The 15,623-nt window shown below is 49.4% G+C and overlaps 2 protein-coding genes across 5 annotated transcripts in view; one reads left to right on the top strand and one right to left on the bottom strand.

The window, feature by feature from the left end:
- The window catches only part of NSMCE1 (NSE1 homolog, SMC5-SMC6 complex component), a 369,302-nt gene that overhangs the window by 120,992 nt on the left and 232,687 nt on the right, over positions 1–15,623 (bottom strand). The window lies entirely within an intron of this gene.
- The window catches only part of IL4R (interleukin 4 receptor), a 50,195-nt gene that overhangs the window by 27,545 nt on the left and 7,027 nt on the right, over positions 1–15,623 (top strand). For 2 of the 4 annotated variants that reach the window (XM_050773918.1, XM_050773917.1), the window contains 5 exons: positions 1,669–1,828; positions 4,436–4,587; positions 6,661–6,812; positions 10,450–10,606; positions 13,671–13,770. In XM_050773918.1, coding sequence (XP_050629875.1) covers positions 1,669–1,828; positions 4,436–4,587; positions 6,661–6,812; positions 10,450–10,606; positions 13,671–13,770 — 721 coding nt within the window. The remainder of the gene's footprint in view (positions 1–1,668; positions 1,829–4,435; positions 4,588–6,660; positions 6,813–10,449; positions 10,607–13,670; positions 13,771–15,623) is intronic. The other 2 variants (XM_050773919.1, XM_050773920.1) reach the window with 1 other exon arrangement.

The following is a 15,623-nucleotide window of genomic DNA, read 5'->3' as shown; positions in this document are numbered from 1 at the left end:
ATGGTGGCCGGGTGTAGTGGCTCACACCTGTAATCCCAACACTTTGGGAGGCCAAGGCGGGAGGATCGCTTGAGCCCAGGAGTTCAAGGTCAGCCTGGGCAACATAGGGAGACCTTGTCTCTACAAATAATAAAAATATTAGCCAGATGTGGAGGTGCACGCCTGTAGCCCCAGCTACTCAGGAGGCTGAGGTGGGAGGATCCCTTGAACTCAGGAGGTCAAGGCTGCAGTGTACTGTGATCGTGCCACTGCACTCCGGCCTGGGTGAGTGAGATCCTGTCTTAAAAAAAAAAAAAAAAAAGAAACGGTGATGGGAAAAAAACACAACAGCATAAGAGGGGGTTGGGGAAGCTGGGTGGGGTGGGGAGATTGCAGTTTAAAGTAGGGAAGTCAGGGAAGGTATCATCGAGCTGACTTGGAGGAAGCGGGAACCGTGCGGATATCTGGGGAAGGCTCATTCTTGGCAGAGAGGACCTGCACTAAGCCTGGTGGGAGGCTTGAGCACAGAGTGAATGTGGTGGAGGAGAGTGAGCAGCAGGAGGAAGGAGTGAAGGTCAGCAAAGTGACAGGGTGGCTGAATCAAAAAGGACCTTGCAGTGTTTGAGCAGAGGATCCACATCATCCATTGTGTTCCAAAGGACCCCTCAGGATGCCGTGTGGAGAAAGGACGAGGGTGGAAGCCGGGAGGTCTCGAGGGAGGTCTGGAGTGGAGATGAGAGGCTCCAGATCCCTCTGGGAGGCAGATTTGAGGACAGATTGGAATTGGGGTGAGAGAGAGAGAGAGAAAGAGAAGTGGCCAGGATGTCTCCAAGATTTCTGACCCAAGCTACTGGGAAGGACGCGGTGGTTGTCATTTCTGAAATGCAGAAGGATGCCAGAAGAGAAGGTACTTTGGGGAGGGGCGGGAATCAGGAGTTAGTTCTGGACATGAGATAAGCTTGAAGTATTTATTTGCTATCTAAGACGGCTCCTTAACATGGTCAGCCCTTATGCAAGTTGTTGTCAGCTGAGATGGGCGTGGCACTGAGCATGGGAGCATGGAGGCACCTGAGGGTCAGGGGCTGGGTGGCCTCATGTTCAGGTGATTTAGCAAACTCAGCGTCCATCCTGCCGATTCCAGTCCTGCCGCAGCCACTGACAAGCTAGGAGGGCGCCAATGTTTCCTCCAGCCCATCCATCTCCTCTCTCCCATTGGCCAAACCCAACTGGAAACCAAAGACCAAGGGTACCTGGTGATGAAGACTGTGGTATCAGCCTCCTGAGCACAGAGAGGGCAGAAAGGGGTGGGAACTAAGAGGGGCACAGATAGTGGGCAAATGGGGAAGTGGCACTTCCCCTAGCTCGAGGGCACAGGCTTGGTGTGATGGATTGGCACTCCTTAAACTGCTACATATTTTCTCTTTAATTTGGCCAAGAACAAGTTGTCAAATTTGTGTAAGATAAAGGTGCACTTGGTTCGTTCTTCTCTAATGGCCCCCGCACCCATGGGTATTTCTTCGGCTTCCACAGTCATCCAGACACTAGCTGGGAAGCTCCAGCAGCTCTGGTCCTGGCCCCAGCTCTGTGGGCGCTGGCCCTCAACTTTGCCTGCACTGTGGTTTTGTTCTGTTCCCCTTGGTCCTGTTTGGGTGCAAGTCCCCCTCATGCGTTGCATTCCTGGCCGCTCAGGCTGCTCCTGTGTCTCCCCAGGGAGCATGAAGGTCCTGCAGGAGCCCGCCTGCGTCTCCGACTACATGAGCATCTCTACCTGTGAGTGGAAGATGGGCGGTCCCACCAATTGCAGCGCCGAGCTCCGTCTGTTGTACCAGCTGGTTTTTCAGTCCTCCGAGTAAGCCTGCACTGGAGCTGGAGGTTTGGGGAGGTTGTGCCCAAAGGGTTTGGCCCAAGAGTGAGCTGGGTCCAGGTGGTCCGGGAGCGCAGGATGCTGAGTATGGTTTGCTGCTGTTTATTGGGTATGGTGTTAGAGGGGAGGTCCCATCTCCGGGGACATGTTATGTAAGATACAGCGGAGCGCGTGCTGGGTAGTGTTGGTCCATGTGGCACATGGATACGGCTGGAATATTGGACTAGACCAGCAGTTCTCACACTCTTTGGTCTGAGGACCCTTTTTCACACTTAAAAATAAGTGAGGACCCAAAGGGCTTTGATCTAGGTAACACATCGTTCTATGTTTACCTAATTAGAACTTACAATGGAGAAATTTTGTAATTTTTTTAAAAATTAAAACAATTAAAAATTTTTTTCTTATCAAGATGGAGGTCTCACCGTGTTACCCAGGCTGGTCTCAAACTCCTGGGCTCCAGTGATCCTCCTGCCTCAGCCTCCCAAAGTACTGGGATTATAGGCGTGAGCCACTGTACCTGGCCCAAAATGGAGAAATGTTAAGTCACAACAACATGCAAACCCCCATTCAACAAATCATCAGATCAATGACACGATCACAGGTCATGTAGCCTCTAGAAAATTCCACTGTACGCCAGTGAGAGAGAGTGACAAGGCAAATAATGTCCCTGTATTATGATGAAAAGAGTTTGACCTGGTGGATCCAGACCACACTTTGAGAACCACTGGACTAGACCCTTGATTGAGGAATAGTGTTGCAAGTGGAGTTCAGTGTGATGGTGGGTGGACCAGGGGACCTGACATAGGAGTCAGGTGGTTCCCTGGGCTACTCCATGGTGCACAGGATGCTTTGTTACACTGGTGCCCAGGACATAATCACGTACACAAGACACACAGTTACGGGGCAGACTGGGGATATACGGCACACCAGCACGCAAGGTACACTGGTAGAGGTGGTATTCCATGATTATTCTAAGGTAGATGGGCTGTGCTTTGTGTCCATTGGTATAGTCCAGGAACTGGCAAACTATGGCCTGTGAGCCAAATCTGGCCCACTGCTTGTTTTTGTAAATAAAGTTTTATTGAAACACTTTTGCACTACATCAGCAGAATTGAGTAGTTGTAACAGAAACTGCATGGCCCTCCTTTATCTTTTTTTTTGAGATGGAGTTTCGCTCTTGTTGCCCAGGCTGGAGTACAATGGCACAATCTTGGCTCACTGCAACCTCTGCCTCCTGGGTTCAAGCGATTCTCCTGTCTCAGCCTTCTGAGTAGCTGGGATTACTGGTGCCTGCCACCACACCCGGCTAATTTTTTGTATTTTTAGTAGAGACCGGCTTTCACTACGTTGGCGAAGCTGGTCTCGAACTCCTGAACTCAGGTGATCCACCTGCCTCGGCCTCCCAAAGTGCCGGGATTACAGGCATGAGCCACTGAGCCCAGTCTACTCCTTTATCTTAATTGAAATAATTCAGAAATGGAAAGTCAAATACTGCATGTTCTCACTTATAAGTAAGAGTTAAATAATGTGTACACATGGGCATTATTCCAGGTACAATGGAATAATAGACATTGAAGACTTAGGAGGGTGGGAGAGGGGGTGAGGGAAAAGAAATTACTTAGTGGGCATAGTGTAAACTATTTGGGTGACGGACCCACCAAAACCCCAGACTTCACCACTAGGCAGCATATCCAGTGAGAACAGATCTGGGGGTTGCCATCAAAATTGCACTTGTAAGGCCAGGCACCCCAGTGACTCACGGCTGTAATCCCAGCACTTTGGGAGGCCGATGTGGGCAGATCACTTGAGGCCAGGAGTTCGAGACCAGCCTGGCCAACATGGTGAAGCCGCGTCTCTACTAAAAATACAACAGTTAGCTGGGTGTGGTGGCGCACACCTGTAATCCCAGCTACTAGGGAGGCTGAGGCAGGAGAATTGCTTGAGCCCAGGAGGTGGAGGTTGCAGTGAGCTGAGATCACACCACCGCACTCTAGTCTGGGTGTCAAAGCGAGACTCTGTCTCGGAAAAAAAAGAAAAAGAAAAACAGCTTTTGTACCCCCTAAATTTATACAAATAACCAAAAACAAACAAACAAACAAACAAACAAAAAACAACACCAAGAAATTGTATGGTTTTTGAAGTCCAAAATATTAACTATCTGGCCTCTTACAGAAAACGTTTGCAGACCCCTGGCTTAGCCCATGAGATGTGGGTTGGCTGTTAAGGTGGAACACTGGAATTACCCTACGATGGCCAAATTTTGCGATGCACAGCTTATGTTGTTCTAAGTTAATTAGTGCCACCGGTTCTTCCCTTTCATGGGCTTTCCAGGACAAGCTAAGTCCCAGGACCAGGGCCAGCAGCTAGTCGGGTGTGGGAGCATCCCTGGTGCATGTGACCAGCAAGAGCGGCAACCGTGGTCAGCCGCCCCCAGCACACCCTGGCCGCTCCCAAGCCCCCAGATCTGTCCTCACATCAGTGATCGGGAAGCTGGAAGAGTATGATGCGGTTCCTGGAGGCGTGTCCCAGGCACAGCCGTGGGGCCCAACCAGCCTACAGGTGAGCAGCCTAACCGAGCCCCTGTGTCTGCAGAACCCACACGTGTGTCCCCGAGAACAACGGCGGTGTGGGGTGCGTGTGCCACCTGCTCATGGATGATGTGGTCAGTATGGACAACTATACGCTGGACCTGTGGGCTGGACAGCAGCTGCTGTGGAAGGGCTCCTTCAAGCCCAGCGAGCATGGTGAGCAGGGCAGAGTGTGGCGGGCGTGGGTGGGTGTGTTCCCACAACCGCCTGGGCTGAGGGTGTGGTGGGCAGGGGAGGTCGGGGGGGGGGGGGGTCACAGCAATAGCAGGAGGAAGCCACCTGTATTTTCCCAAATCTGATAGGATTCCTGCCCCTGCCTGGGCCTCAGTCCTCCCATTTTTTAAACAGAGCTGGGCACAGTAGACCACTAAGCCCCCTTCAGCTCAGCTGTTTCCAGCCCTGAACTTATGTGCCCAGGAAGGTGTATTGAGATGAGGCGTGCTTGCTTGAAGGCATGCCTGCTGCTGATTGAAAACTGAACTGGGAACAGTCCTTCTGTTCTGTGTCCACTGGTCAGCTGCTGCGGCTTCAGATGGTCTAGACCATGGAAGGCTGACCTTCTCCTGGTACCTGGGGTCCCTGCAGGAGCCTCCCGTGAGCTTGCTGGGGTGTGGTGACAGGAGTTTAAAACATTGGTCATTGCTGTGTGACCTTGGGCAAGTCATGTTTCCTCTCTGAGCCCCAGTTTCCAGAAGACAGTTATTGTCCCCATTTTGCAGTTGAATGAACTGTAGTTCTGAGAAGGCAAGTAACCTGCCTCGGGTCACACAGCTTCTCAGCAGCAGAGGCAGTACTCAAGGCCACGGCCCTGCAGGGCTCAGTTCACCGCGCCATCAGCCATTCCAGAAGGTCTGCTCAGGGCTGGTAGCTGGGAGGTTATTTAAACTGACCCATGAATGAACTTTAAGATAATTTTTACGTTTTTATTTTATTTTTATTTTTACGTGTTTCCTGTTTTTTTAGAGACAGGGTCTCTGTCACCCAGGCTGCAGTGCAGTGATACGATCATAGCTCACTGCAGCTTCCAATTCCTGGGCTCAAGTGATCCTCCCGCCTCAGCGTCCCGAGTAGCTAGGACTAAAGTGTGAATCGCCATACCCAGCTAACTTTAAAAAATTTGTTTTTTGTGGAGATGAGAGTCTCACTGTGTTGCTCAGGCTGGCTGGTCGCAAACTCCTGGCCTCAACTGATCCTCTTGCCTCAGCCTCCTAAAGTGCTGGGGTTACAGATGTGAGCCTACATACCCAACCTACATTTGGGTTTTAATACAAATGAAATATATTTTTAGTATATTGATTTTAATGCATATTAAAATGCATTATATTCTATTCCCGTGATGCATAGTATAACCCGAGGTCTCAGGGATATGATTGCTTCAAAGGAGACCAAGTTTTAAAACAGATCAATCAAAATAAAGAAAAATACTCAGAAAATCATCATAAAGTACGGAGATGTGGCCAAAGGAGTGAAGGATGCAGCTGTAAAAGCTGAAGTTTGAGACTGGGCATGGTGGTTCACGCCTATAATCCCAGCAGTTTGGGAGGCCGAGGTGGGCGGATCACCTGAGGTCAGGAGTTTGAGACCAGCCTGGCCAACATGGTAAAACCCCGTCTCTACTAAAAATACAAAAAATTAGTCTGGCATGGTGGCAGGCGCCTGTAATCCCAGCTACTCGGGAGGGGAGGCTGAGGTAGGAGAATAGCTTGAACTCAGGAGGCGGAGGTTGCAGTGAGCCTAAATCACGCTACTACACTCCAGCCTGGGTGACAGAGCGACATTACGTCCCAAGAAAAAAAAAAAAGGCTGAAGTTTGGGTTACTTTGGCTCATACATTTTGCCTTCACTGTAGAAAGGTGGTTAATAAAGACCAGGCGCGGTGGCTCATGCCTGGAATCCCAGCACTTTTGGAGCCCGAGGCAGACAGATCATTTGAGCCCTGAGCAACTGAGGCTGCAGTGAGCTGTGACTGTGCCACTGCACTCCAGCCTGGGCAACACAGTGGGACCCTGTCTCAAAAAGAAAAAAGGGTAATTAATAAACACTAAAATTCTATGTAGAATTTTAGCAACATTAAATTGTGGCTCTGAATCTGTGGTGCTCCAGAAGTATGCTACAGAGGTTTTGTCCACCAAAAATCTGGGTGGTGGCTGTGGTTTGCAGTCTGGGGCTGGACTGGGTGATGGGGGTGTCACTGCATAGATCCTCACACAGATGCCGCTTCTCCTGCAGTGAAACCCAGGGCCCCAGGAAACCTCACGGTTCATACCAATGTCTCCGACACTGTGCTGCTGACCTGGAGCAACCCGTATCCCCCTGACAATTACCTGTATAATGATCTCACCTATGCAGTCAACATTTGGAGTGAAAACGACCTGGCAGATGTGAGTGGGCATGCTTTGACGTTTTTCTGTGACCTCTGGGGAACAGGGTGGGTGACCAGCAGGGGCCCAGTCCCTGGAGCCAGGAGCCTAGGCGGCAAGCCCTGGGACTGGATAGCAAATCCCAGGAGCTAGAGACCTGGCTTCTCACCCGGTTCTGCCCTAGGCAAGTCCCTTCGCTTCCTGGCCCCCCACCCCGAACATGAGAGAAGGGGAGTTATTTCTGCTCCCCGCTCCTCATCTGTAAAGGTTAGGGCTGTGGGCTGCGTCTGTGTTTCCCAGTTTGGGGGACACAAGCGATCGTAGGTGGCACATCCACAGCTCACTTGATTAACCCTATTATTGAAGAGAAGAATACTGATTCAAGAGACAGTGACCCATGTCAGTTCCCCTTTGAGGCCATCCGGGTAAGGAGGAAGTCTTTGTGAGCTGACTCGTTTACTAACTCCTCTTAATGAAGGGAGCAGAGGCCACACCCCAGGCTTAGACTTTCCCAAGAAAACAAGGTCAGTTTGTTGCTTGGTCCACATGGCAGCTAGTCCTGACATTCCCTTCACGGTAGTGGTAGTGGAGTTTTTGTTGTTTGTTTGTTTGTTTGTTTTGAGACAGTGTCTTGCTCTGTCACCCAGGCTGGAGTGCAGTGGTGCCATCTCGGCTCACTGCAACCTCCACCTCCTGGGTTCTAGCGATTCTCCTGCCTCAGCCTCCTGAGCAGCCGGGACTACAGGCGGCTGTCACCATGCCCGGCTGATGTTTGTATTTTTAGTAGAGATGGGGTTTCACCGTGTTGGCCAGGCTAGTCTCGAACTCCTGACCTCAGGTGATCCACCCGCCTCAGCCTCCCAAAGTGCTGGGATTACAGGTGTGAGCCACCGCACCTGGCCAGTGGAGTTCCTCCTTAAATACATGTATTGACATCTTTAAAAAGAGCGAGAGGATTTACAGGAAACTGTCAGGTCAATAATGGCAGGGACCATCCACAGCGGGTGGCTGAGTTCCCCTATTTTTGCTGCCGGTGTGCGGGGAGGTCATTTCCTGCCACCCATGTTTCCCTACCCTGAATCCACCTTCCTCACATTCCCATTGAAGGGATAATCTCTGGGTCTCGCCATGTTGTCTAGACTGGTCTGGATCTCCTGGCTTCATGTGATCCCCCTGGCTCGGCCTTCCAGGCTGCTGGGATTACAGGCTTGAGCCACTGCATCCAGCCCAGATCTGAGATTTGTGCCCAGTATTTGAACTCCCAAGCCTGTGTGCTCTTTTTCCTCCCATGGACATTTCTCTCAGAGATGGTCTCCTGAACACCTGACCTTCTTGTTAAGAAAACAGACAAACCACAAGTAGTTCCTTGGAAGCTCAGATTTCTCTTTTGTTTCTTAACAAAACATTTCGCAGTTCCCAGCTCCCTTCCAGGGTGTACAGTTTCTTCGGTAATCTAGCTATTGCTTCTTGTTTACTCTTGTTTAGAAAGAAAGATGAAAGGGAGTGAGAATTTTCCCTCCCTTCTCTAGTCTCCCCTCAACTCACACCCCGCCCTCAGCTCCTCTGTAATAGGAAAATCTCTGAACTCTCTGCAATTGCTCCAGCAATCTGTTGGGACTTTGCTTCTTTCTTGTGAAAAACTCCCTTTGGCTCACTTTGCACCAGATTTCCCCAAATGTGCTTCCAACCACAAGCAGAAATGGAGCTGCCAGGAACCAGTAAGAAACTGCCGGGGGCTGAGGAGGAGGAGAGGGAGGTGCATAGCCCTGGATCTCGCAGGGAGAGGGGTGACAGGATGAGAACTCAGGTTGCTCACTTGCCATCGTGGTCAGCGTTCATTTATCACTTTTTAAAGCTTTTTTGGAGGGTAAGAGTAATAGTTACATGAAATAAAAATACAAATGGTACAAAAGGACTTAGAATGGAAATACGTTTCTCTCCCGACTGCAGCCTCCTGTTTTTCTTCCCAGGGACTGACGACTGCTATCTGTCTCTTGCCAGGAGGGAAAAGGAGGCAAGGTTAGGGCAGGCAGAGGGCATGTGCATCCTCTAGAGAGAGCTTATGTCTATACAAGCAAATTGTCTTAATTTTCTATTGCTGCATAATAATGGTACCACCAGCTTCAGAGCTTTAAACAACACCCATTTATTATCTCACAGTTTCTGTGGGTTGGGAGTCTGAACATAGCTTAGCCAGGTTCTCTGCTTTAGAGTCTCGGGAGGCTATAATCAAGTTGTGGGCTGGGGCTGCAGTTTCATCTGAGGCTCAACTGGGGAAGGGTCACTTCTAAGCTCATATAATATTGGTGACATTCAGGTCCTGGCAGGCTGTTGAACTGAGAGCCTCAGTTTCATGCTGGCTTTTGGTTGTAGTTAACCCCACATTCCTTCCCGTGTGCCCTTTGCAAAGTCATCAAGGCAGAGAGACTTGCAGTCTTCTGTAATATAATCACATCCATGAAATCCTCTATATATCTCATCACCTTTACCATATTCTATGGGTTAGAAACAAGTAGCAGGTCCTGCCTACACTTGAGAAGACCAGATGACACAAAGACATGATTCAAAGTGGGGATCCTGGGGGCCATCTTAGGTTTGTCTGCAATGATCCTTGTGCCATCTCTCTCTTTCTGTTTTTTTGAGACAGTCTCACTCTGTCACCCAGGCTGGAGTGCAGTGGCGTGATCTCAGCTCACTGCAATCTCCGCCTCCTGGGTTCAGATGATTCTTGTGCCTCAGCCTCCTGAGTAGCTGGGATTACAGGCACCTGCCACCACACTCAGCTAATTTTTGTATTTTTAGTAGAGACAAGGTTTCACCATGTTGGCCAGGCTGGTCTTGAACTCCTCACTCAAGTGATCCACCCACTTTGGCCTCCCAAAGTGCTGGGATTACAGGCGTGAACCATGCCTGGCCCTATCTCTCTTTAAAAAAACAAAACAAAACAAAACAAACAAACAAACAAAAACATAAAAGGAAGCAGAGAACACATACACATCTGCATCTTACCTTGTTTACTTAACAACACATCTTGGAGGTCACTTCTCAGTGAAGGCTAGGTTGGGCAGAGCATTAGATTCTAGGCCAATGAGTTTGGACTTGACCATGGAGACACTAGGAAGCCCATGAAGGGACAGAGAGAGATGCCTTGACCCTGCCAGTCCTTCAGAAAGATCACCCTGTGCTTTTTGTATACCAAACCCTACTCAATATACTTACCTATGTTAACCCATTTCCTTATCACCACAACCCTGGGGGGAGGGAGATAGGCACTTTATTACCCTCATTTTGCAGATGAGGACATTGAGGTCCAGAGAGGTTATGTCACTTACATAAGGTCACACAGCCAGGAAGTGGTAGTGGGGACTCTTACCCTTGTTTTACAGATGATATTGAATTATCTCACGAAAACTCAGAAAGGTTAAACAACTTGCCTAAGTAACATAATACAGCTAATGAGTCGGGGAGCCTAACCTGTGTTGCTTTGGCCTGGTCACAGTTACAGAGGTGGCAAGCAAGGACCTAAACAGGATGAACAACCACATACCTAGGCTGATGGCTCTAAACATGGTGGGGTCAGCTAAGGACAGCAACCAGGGTGGGCACTGGTCGCCCTCATTCCCGGCTGGTGCACTAACATCTCCCTTTTCTCTACCAGTCCAGAATCCATAACGTGACCTACCTAAAACCCACCCTCCGCATCCCAGCCAGCACCCTGAAGTCTGGAATTTCCTACAGGGCACGGGTGAGGGCCTGGGCTCAGCACTATAACACCACCTGGAGTGAGTGGAGCCCCAGCACCAAGTGGTACAACTGTGAGTATCAAGAGGCCTTAGCAATGCTAATCTCCACTCTCCATTCTTCCCCTGTGGCCAGACGCATCCCCTGGCTGAGTCTCTGGGTTTTTATATCATAGGATGCCTCTAATGGCAAATAATGAAATTACCACCTGCCATGGTGTATCGGTCAGGTAGGCAGGCTAGGCTGCAGTAACAAGCAAGCCCGCAATTTCCATGGCTTAACACTATCGGAATATATTTCTTGCTCATGTAACAAGCTAATGTGAATGTTGCTGGTTTGTGGGTGGTTTCCCTACCTATAGAAATCTGGGGAGTGAGGTTCTGTCCATCTCGTGGTGCCATCATTCTCCAGGACAAAGATTCTTAACTGTTTTTGTGTCCTGTTTCCATTTGGCAGCCTGGTGAAGCCTATGGACCTCATCTCAGAATATTTTTAAATACATAAAATCCAAGCCTGGGCAACATAGTGAGACCCCCATCTGTACAAAAAATTAGTCAGGCATGGTGGCATGGACTTGCAGTCCCAGGTACTGGGAAGGCTGAGGTGGGAGGTTCACCTGAGCCCAGGAGTTTGAGGCTTCAGTGAGCCGTGATCGTACCACTGTACTCCCACCTGGGTGACAGAGCAAGAGCCCATCTTTAAAAATAAATAAATACAATGAAATAAAATAAAATAAATAGAATTACAGAGGAAAGTAATTGTATTGAAATGCAGTTATAAAATATTTAAACACATTTTTAATCTAGGGATATATGTGCTTCTTTATTAAGATATAAATAAGTTCTAGGGGTAGATCTCATAACTACTGTAATTGCAACGTAGATAAGCATAAATAATACCTTATGATACTGCAATTGTGATGTGATATGAGAGTAGCTGTGAGTTTTCCTGGGGACAGGATCACCGATGCTATCATTATTGGGGTCTCTTCCCTCCATTCTTTTTTTAAAATTTAATTTTAATTTTATTTTAAAAATTTTAAAATAAATAGAGACAGGGTCTCACTATGTTGCCTAGGCTGCTCTTGACCTGGGCTCCAGTGATCCTCCCATCTTGGCTTCCCAAAGTGCTGGGATTGCAGGTGGGAGCCAGTGTTCCTGGCCCCTTCCTCCATCCTTAATGGAAGATGCCAGGTGTCAGAGGTTAGGGAAAACAAAGATGTAATTTCATTCCCATCCAAGTTCTCAGAGCCTTGAATTCTACCTGTAGCCATGTTGGTCCACCAACCCCAAGTGAAGAATCCCTGCTCTAGGGCCCCACCATTCTGCATCCAGCCAGCAGAAGAGGCGTGATGGTGTGGAGAGCACATCTGCTTCTTGAAAGCAGGCAGCCCGGAAGTGGGCCACATCACTTCCTCTCAAATTCTATTGGTGAAAATGGTTACATGACTACACATAGCCACAAAGGAGGCTGGGAACTTGCTCACTTGAAACCTACATCCCAGAAACAACTCTTTTCAGTGAGGTATCCCACAGGTCTTTTGCAGTAGAAATATTGATTGTCTCACATAAAATGAAATCTTACAAATGGACCTACTGGGTTTTGTACAGCAACCGAGTGATATCTCTTCCCTTCTGCCATCCTTCACACAGTGGCATTTTATCCTTAGACTTGCCACCCATGCCCTCAGGTTGGCCATTGCACACTGCCTTACATAAAGCAGGAAGGAAAGGAAAGGCTGCTACGAGAGAGTGTACCTTGTGCATCTCTCTTTTTTCATCGGGAAGCAAACATCTTTCTAGAAGCTTCCCTAGCACAATTCCCCTTACTTCTCATTGGCCAGGACTGTTACATGTTACATGGTTACTGTTACTTGCTCATTGCAAGGAAGACTGGGAACTCCAATGCCTGGAAAAGGGAACAGGATAATCGTGATTGGCCCAAGCCTTAGGGTGGTCATGGCTCCCTGACAAGGGAGAGAGGAAAAAGCTGTTGAGTGAAGAAGACTGCTTCAGTTTCCCCATCTGTATAATGGGAGGAGTAAGGGCTGCTGTGAAAACTCGAGGAAAGAAGATTCTTCAACGTGGTGGGTGCAGTGGCGGCTGGCAGTACCCCGACCCTGCCACCACACAGCCCTCTCAGCATTGCTCATCCTGCACTGTGGATATCAGTTGAGCCACGTGTCTCCCGCCCTGAGCTGTGAGCTCCGTAGGCAGGATCTCCATGGCTGTATCTCCAGAGCCCAGCACAGAACCAGGTGCTTGGGAAGGTTTTGAATTGATTCTTCTCTGCCATTGACCTGGGGAAGGGAATTAGCTTACATGAAACAGATACGATGTGTAGGACCCTCATTAATTATTTCAGCAAATAGTTACTGAGTTCATCCTACATGGCTAGCCCTGTGCTAGACACTGGGGAATCAGCGATGAACAAAGCAGACAGAAATCCCCACTCTTGTGGAGCTGGCATTCTGGAGGGGAGAGACAAAAAGCAGACATATAAAGAAAGAAAGAAATCACACGGATCCGGATGACAGTGAGTGTTGGGAAGAAAATAAAAGCAGAGGAAGGTGATGGAGCGATGGGAGGGCAACCATAGGGAGGGTGTCAGGGAAGACTTTTCAGAGAATGTGACGATGAAAGTGAACAAGGAGGAGTCAACCATGTTGAGATGAAGGCAGCTAATGGTGTGGACAGGCCACTCTGTTTTGAGTGCATTATCTATTGATTCATCATGCAATCCTCGCAACAGCCCTGCACGATAAGTTCTGTCATTAGCCTCATAGTACAGATGAGGATGCTGAGGCACAGAGAAGGTAAGGGACTTGTCCTGCGTCACACAGCACGGCTTCTAGGTCGGTGCATTTGACTTCTGTGCTTCCGGAAAGAAAGAGCAGCAAGTTCAAGATCTGGAGGTGGCACTGAGCTTTGGAGGAGCAGGGGGCAATGAGGTGGCCGGTGTGATGAGGACTCAATGTGCAAGAGGGAGAGTGGGGGGAGATGAGGTGGAGGGTTGGTCGGTGGCCAGATCGTGGAGGGTCTCGGAGGAGGGTCTTGACCCTGGGTATCCAGTTCTGAGAAGTGGAGCCCGGGCTGTACCATGGCTGACTCCAGCTCATGGCTTCCCTCCCAATTCCAGCCTACAGGGAGCCCTTCGAGCAGCGCCTCCTGTGGGGTGTCAGCGCCGCCTGCGTTTTCATCCTGTTCTTCTGCCTGTCATGCTATTTCAGCGTCACCAAGTGAGTCCTGGGCCCAGTGCTGCCGAGCGGTCCCTCTGGAGTGCAGGGTGGCAGGGACTTGCCCCTCCAATCTGCCCCTTTGCAGTCCTCTCATTCAATAATACATATTTATTGAGCAGCTACTACACACCTTGAGAGTAGAGCTGAGAACGAGATCAACAAGGACCCTAGTTTTGTTTTGTTTTTTTTTTTTTGAGATGGGGTCTCGCTCTATTGCCCAGGCTGGTGCAGTGGTGCGATCTCGGCTAACAGCAACCTCCGCCTCCCAGGTTCAAGCGATTCTTCTGCCTCAGCCTCCTGAGTAGCTGGGATTACAGGTGCACGCCACCATGCCTGGCTAATTTTTTGTATTTTTAGTAGAGACTGGATTTCACCATGTTGGTCAGGCTGGTCTTGAACTCTTGACCTCATGATCTGCCCGCCTCAGCCTCCCAAAGTGCTGGGATTACAGACCTGAGCCACTGCGCCTGGCCAGGACACCACATTTGTAAAACCGGCATCTTAGCAGGGAGACAGAATACATATCAATGATGAACAGATGGTTTTCCATAGTGACCCACGCTCTGAATGCACTAGACCAGGGTGCAGGTCAGAGATCTTCTGGGGTGCTCTTTGCAAGGGGGGACCAGGATAAGGCTCTCCAAGGAGGGAAAATCTGAGGCGGGCCCTGACTGGGGAGAATGAGCTGCCCAGGGACAAGCAAGATAGAGTCATCCCACGTCCCCTTATGACACTGGCTGCCTGGGCAATTGGGGGCTTTTGGGGGTATGTGGTAGGAGCCAGAGGAATTTGCGATGATTGCCCTGATGGAGTCAGGAGACCTGGGTTTGAATCCTGGCCTTGGAGCTCAGTAGCTGGTGGCTGACAAGTTGCTGAAACCCCTGAGCCTGGGGTTCCTGCTTTGCAGATTGAGAGTGACGGTGAGAACGTATTTCATCAGCCAGAGGAGGCCGAATCACAGTAAAGGCTGAGGGATGAGATGAGGGGCGAGTGACTGGTAGGTGGTGGTGGAAGGAGCATTGTTTCCAGAGAGCTCTTGCCAGCCCTTGGAATCGTGGTGTTTCAGAGCCTCAGTCCTCCCATCTCTGAAATGGGACTAGCAAGCTCAACCTCACCAAGTCAGGATTAGAGGTGGCTGAGGATTATTCACATGATTGATGAAAGTGCCCACTCTTGGCCCGGCACACACTAGGTAGGCAGGGAATGCAAATTCTCCTCCATATCTTGTCACTGATGCCTCCAGGCAACCTTGGGCTGATTGCCTTGCTCTGAGCCTCAGTTTCCCTATCACCTGTACCTCTTCCTACTCCCCATCACCATATCCCAACATGCCTGCCTCTTTGCTGTTCTTTGTCTTTGGTTTCTTGTTTTGTTCTGTTTTTTAGACAGGGTCTCACTCTGTTACCCAGGCTGGAGTGCAGTGGCATGGTTATGGCTCGCTGCAGCCTCCAATTCCTGGGCTAAAGTGATCCTCCCATTTCAACTTCCAGAGTAGCTGGGACAACAGGCGTGTGCCACCAGGCCTGGCTAATTTTCTTTTTTATTTTATTTTATTTTATTTTTTATTTATTTTATTTTATTATTTTATTTTATTTTTTGAGATGGAGTCTCAAAGACCAAGCTGGAGTTCAGCGGTGTGATCTTGACTCACCGCAACCTCCGCCTCCTGGGTTCAAGCAATTATCCTGCCTTAGCCTTCCGAGTAGGTGGGATTACAGGCGTGCACTACCACACTACTATTTTTAGTAGAGATGGGGTTTTACCATGTTGGCCAGGATGGTCTTGAATTCCTGACCTCAAGTGATCCACCTGCCTCAGCCTCCCAAGGTGCTGGGATTACAGGCATGAGCCAT

This window comes from Macaca thibetana, chromosome 20 (genome assembly GCF_024542745.1).
Source record: "Macaca thibetana thibetana isolate TM-01 chromosome 20, ASM2454274v1, whole genome shotgun sequence".
In the NCBI taxonomy this organism is placed as follows: domain Eukaryota; kingdom Metazoa; phylum Chordata; class Mammalia; order Primates; family Cercopithecidae; genus Macaca; species Macaca thibetana.
Note: the sequence above shows the minus strand (reverse complement) of the source record. Positions and strands in the feature narration are given on the sequence as shown.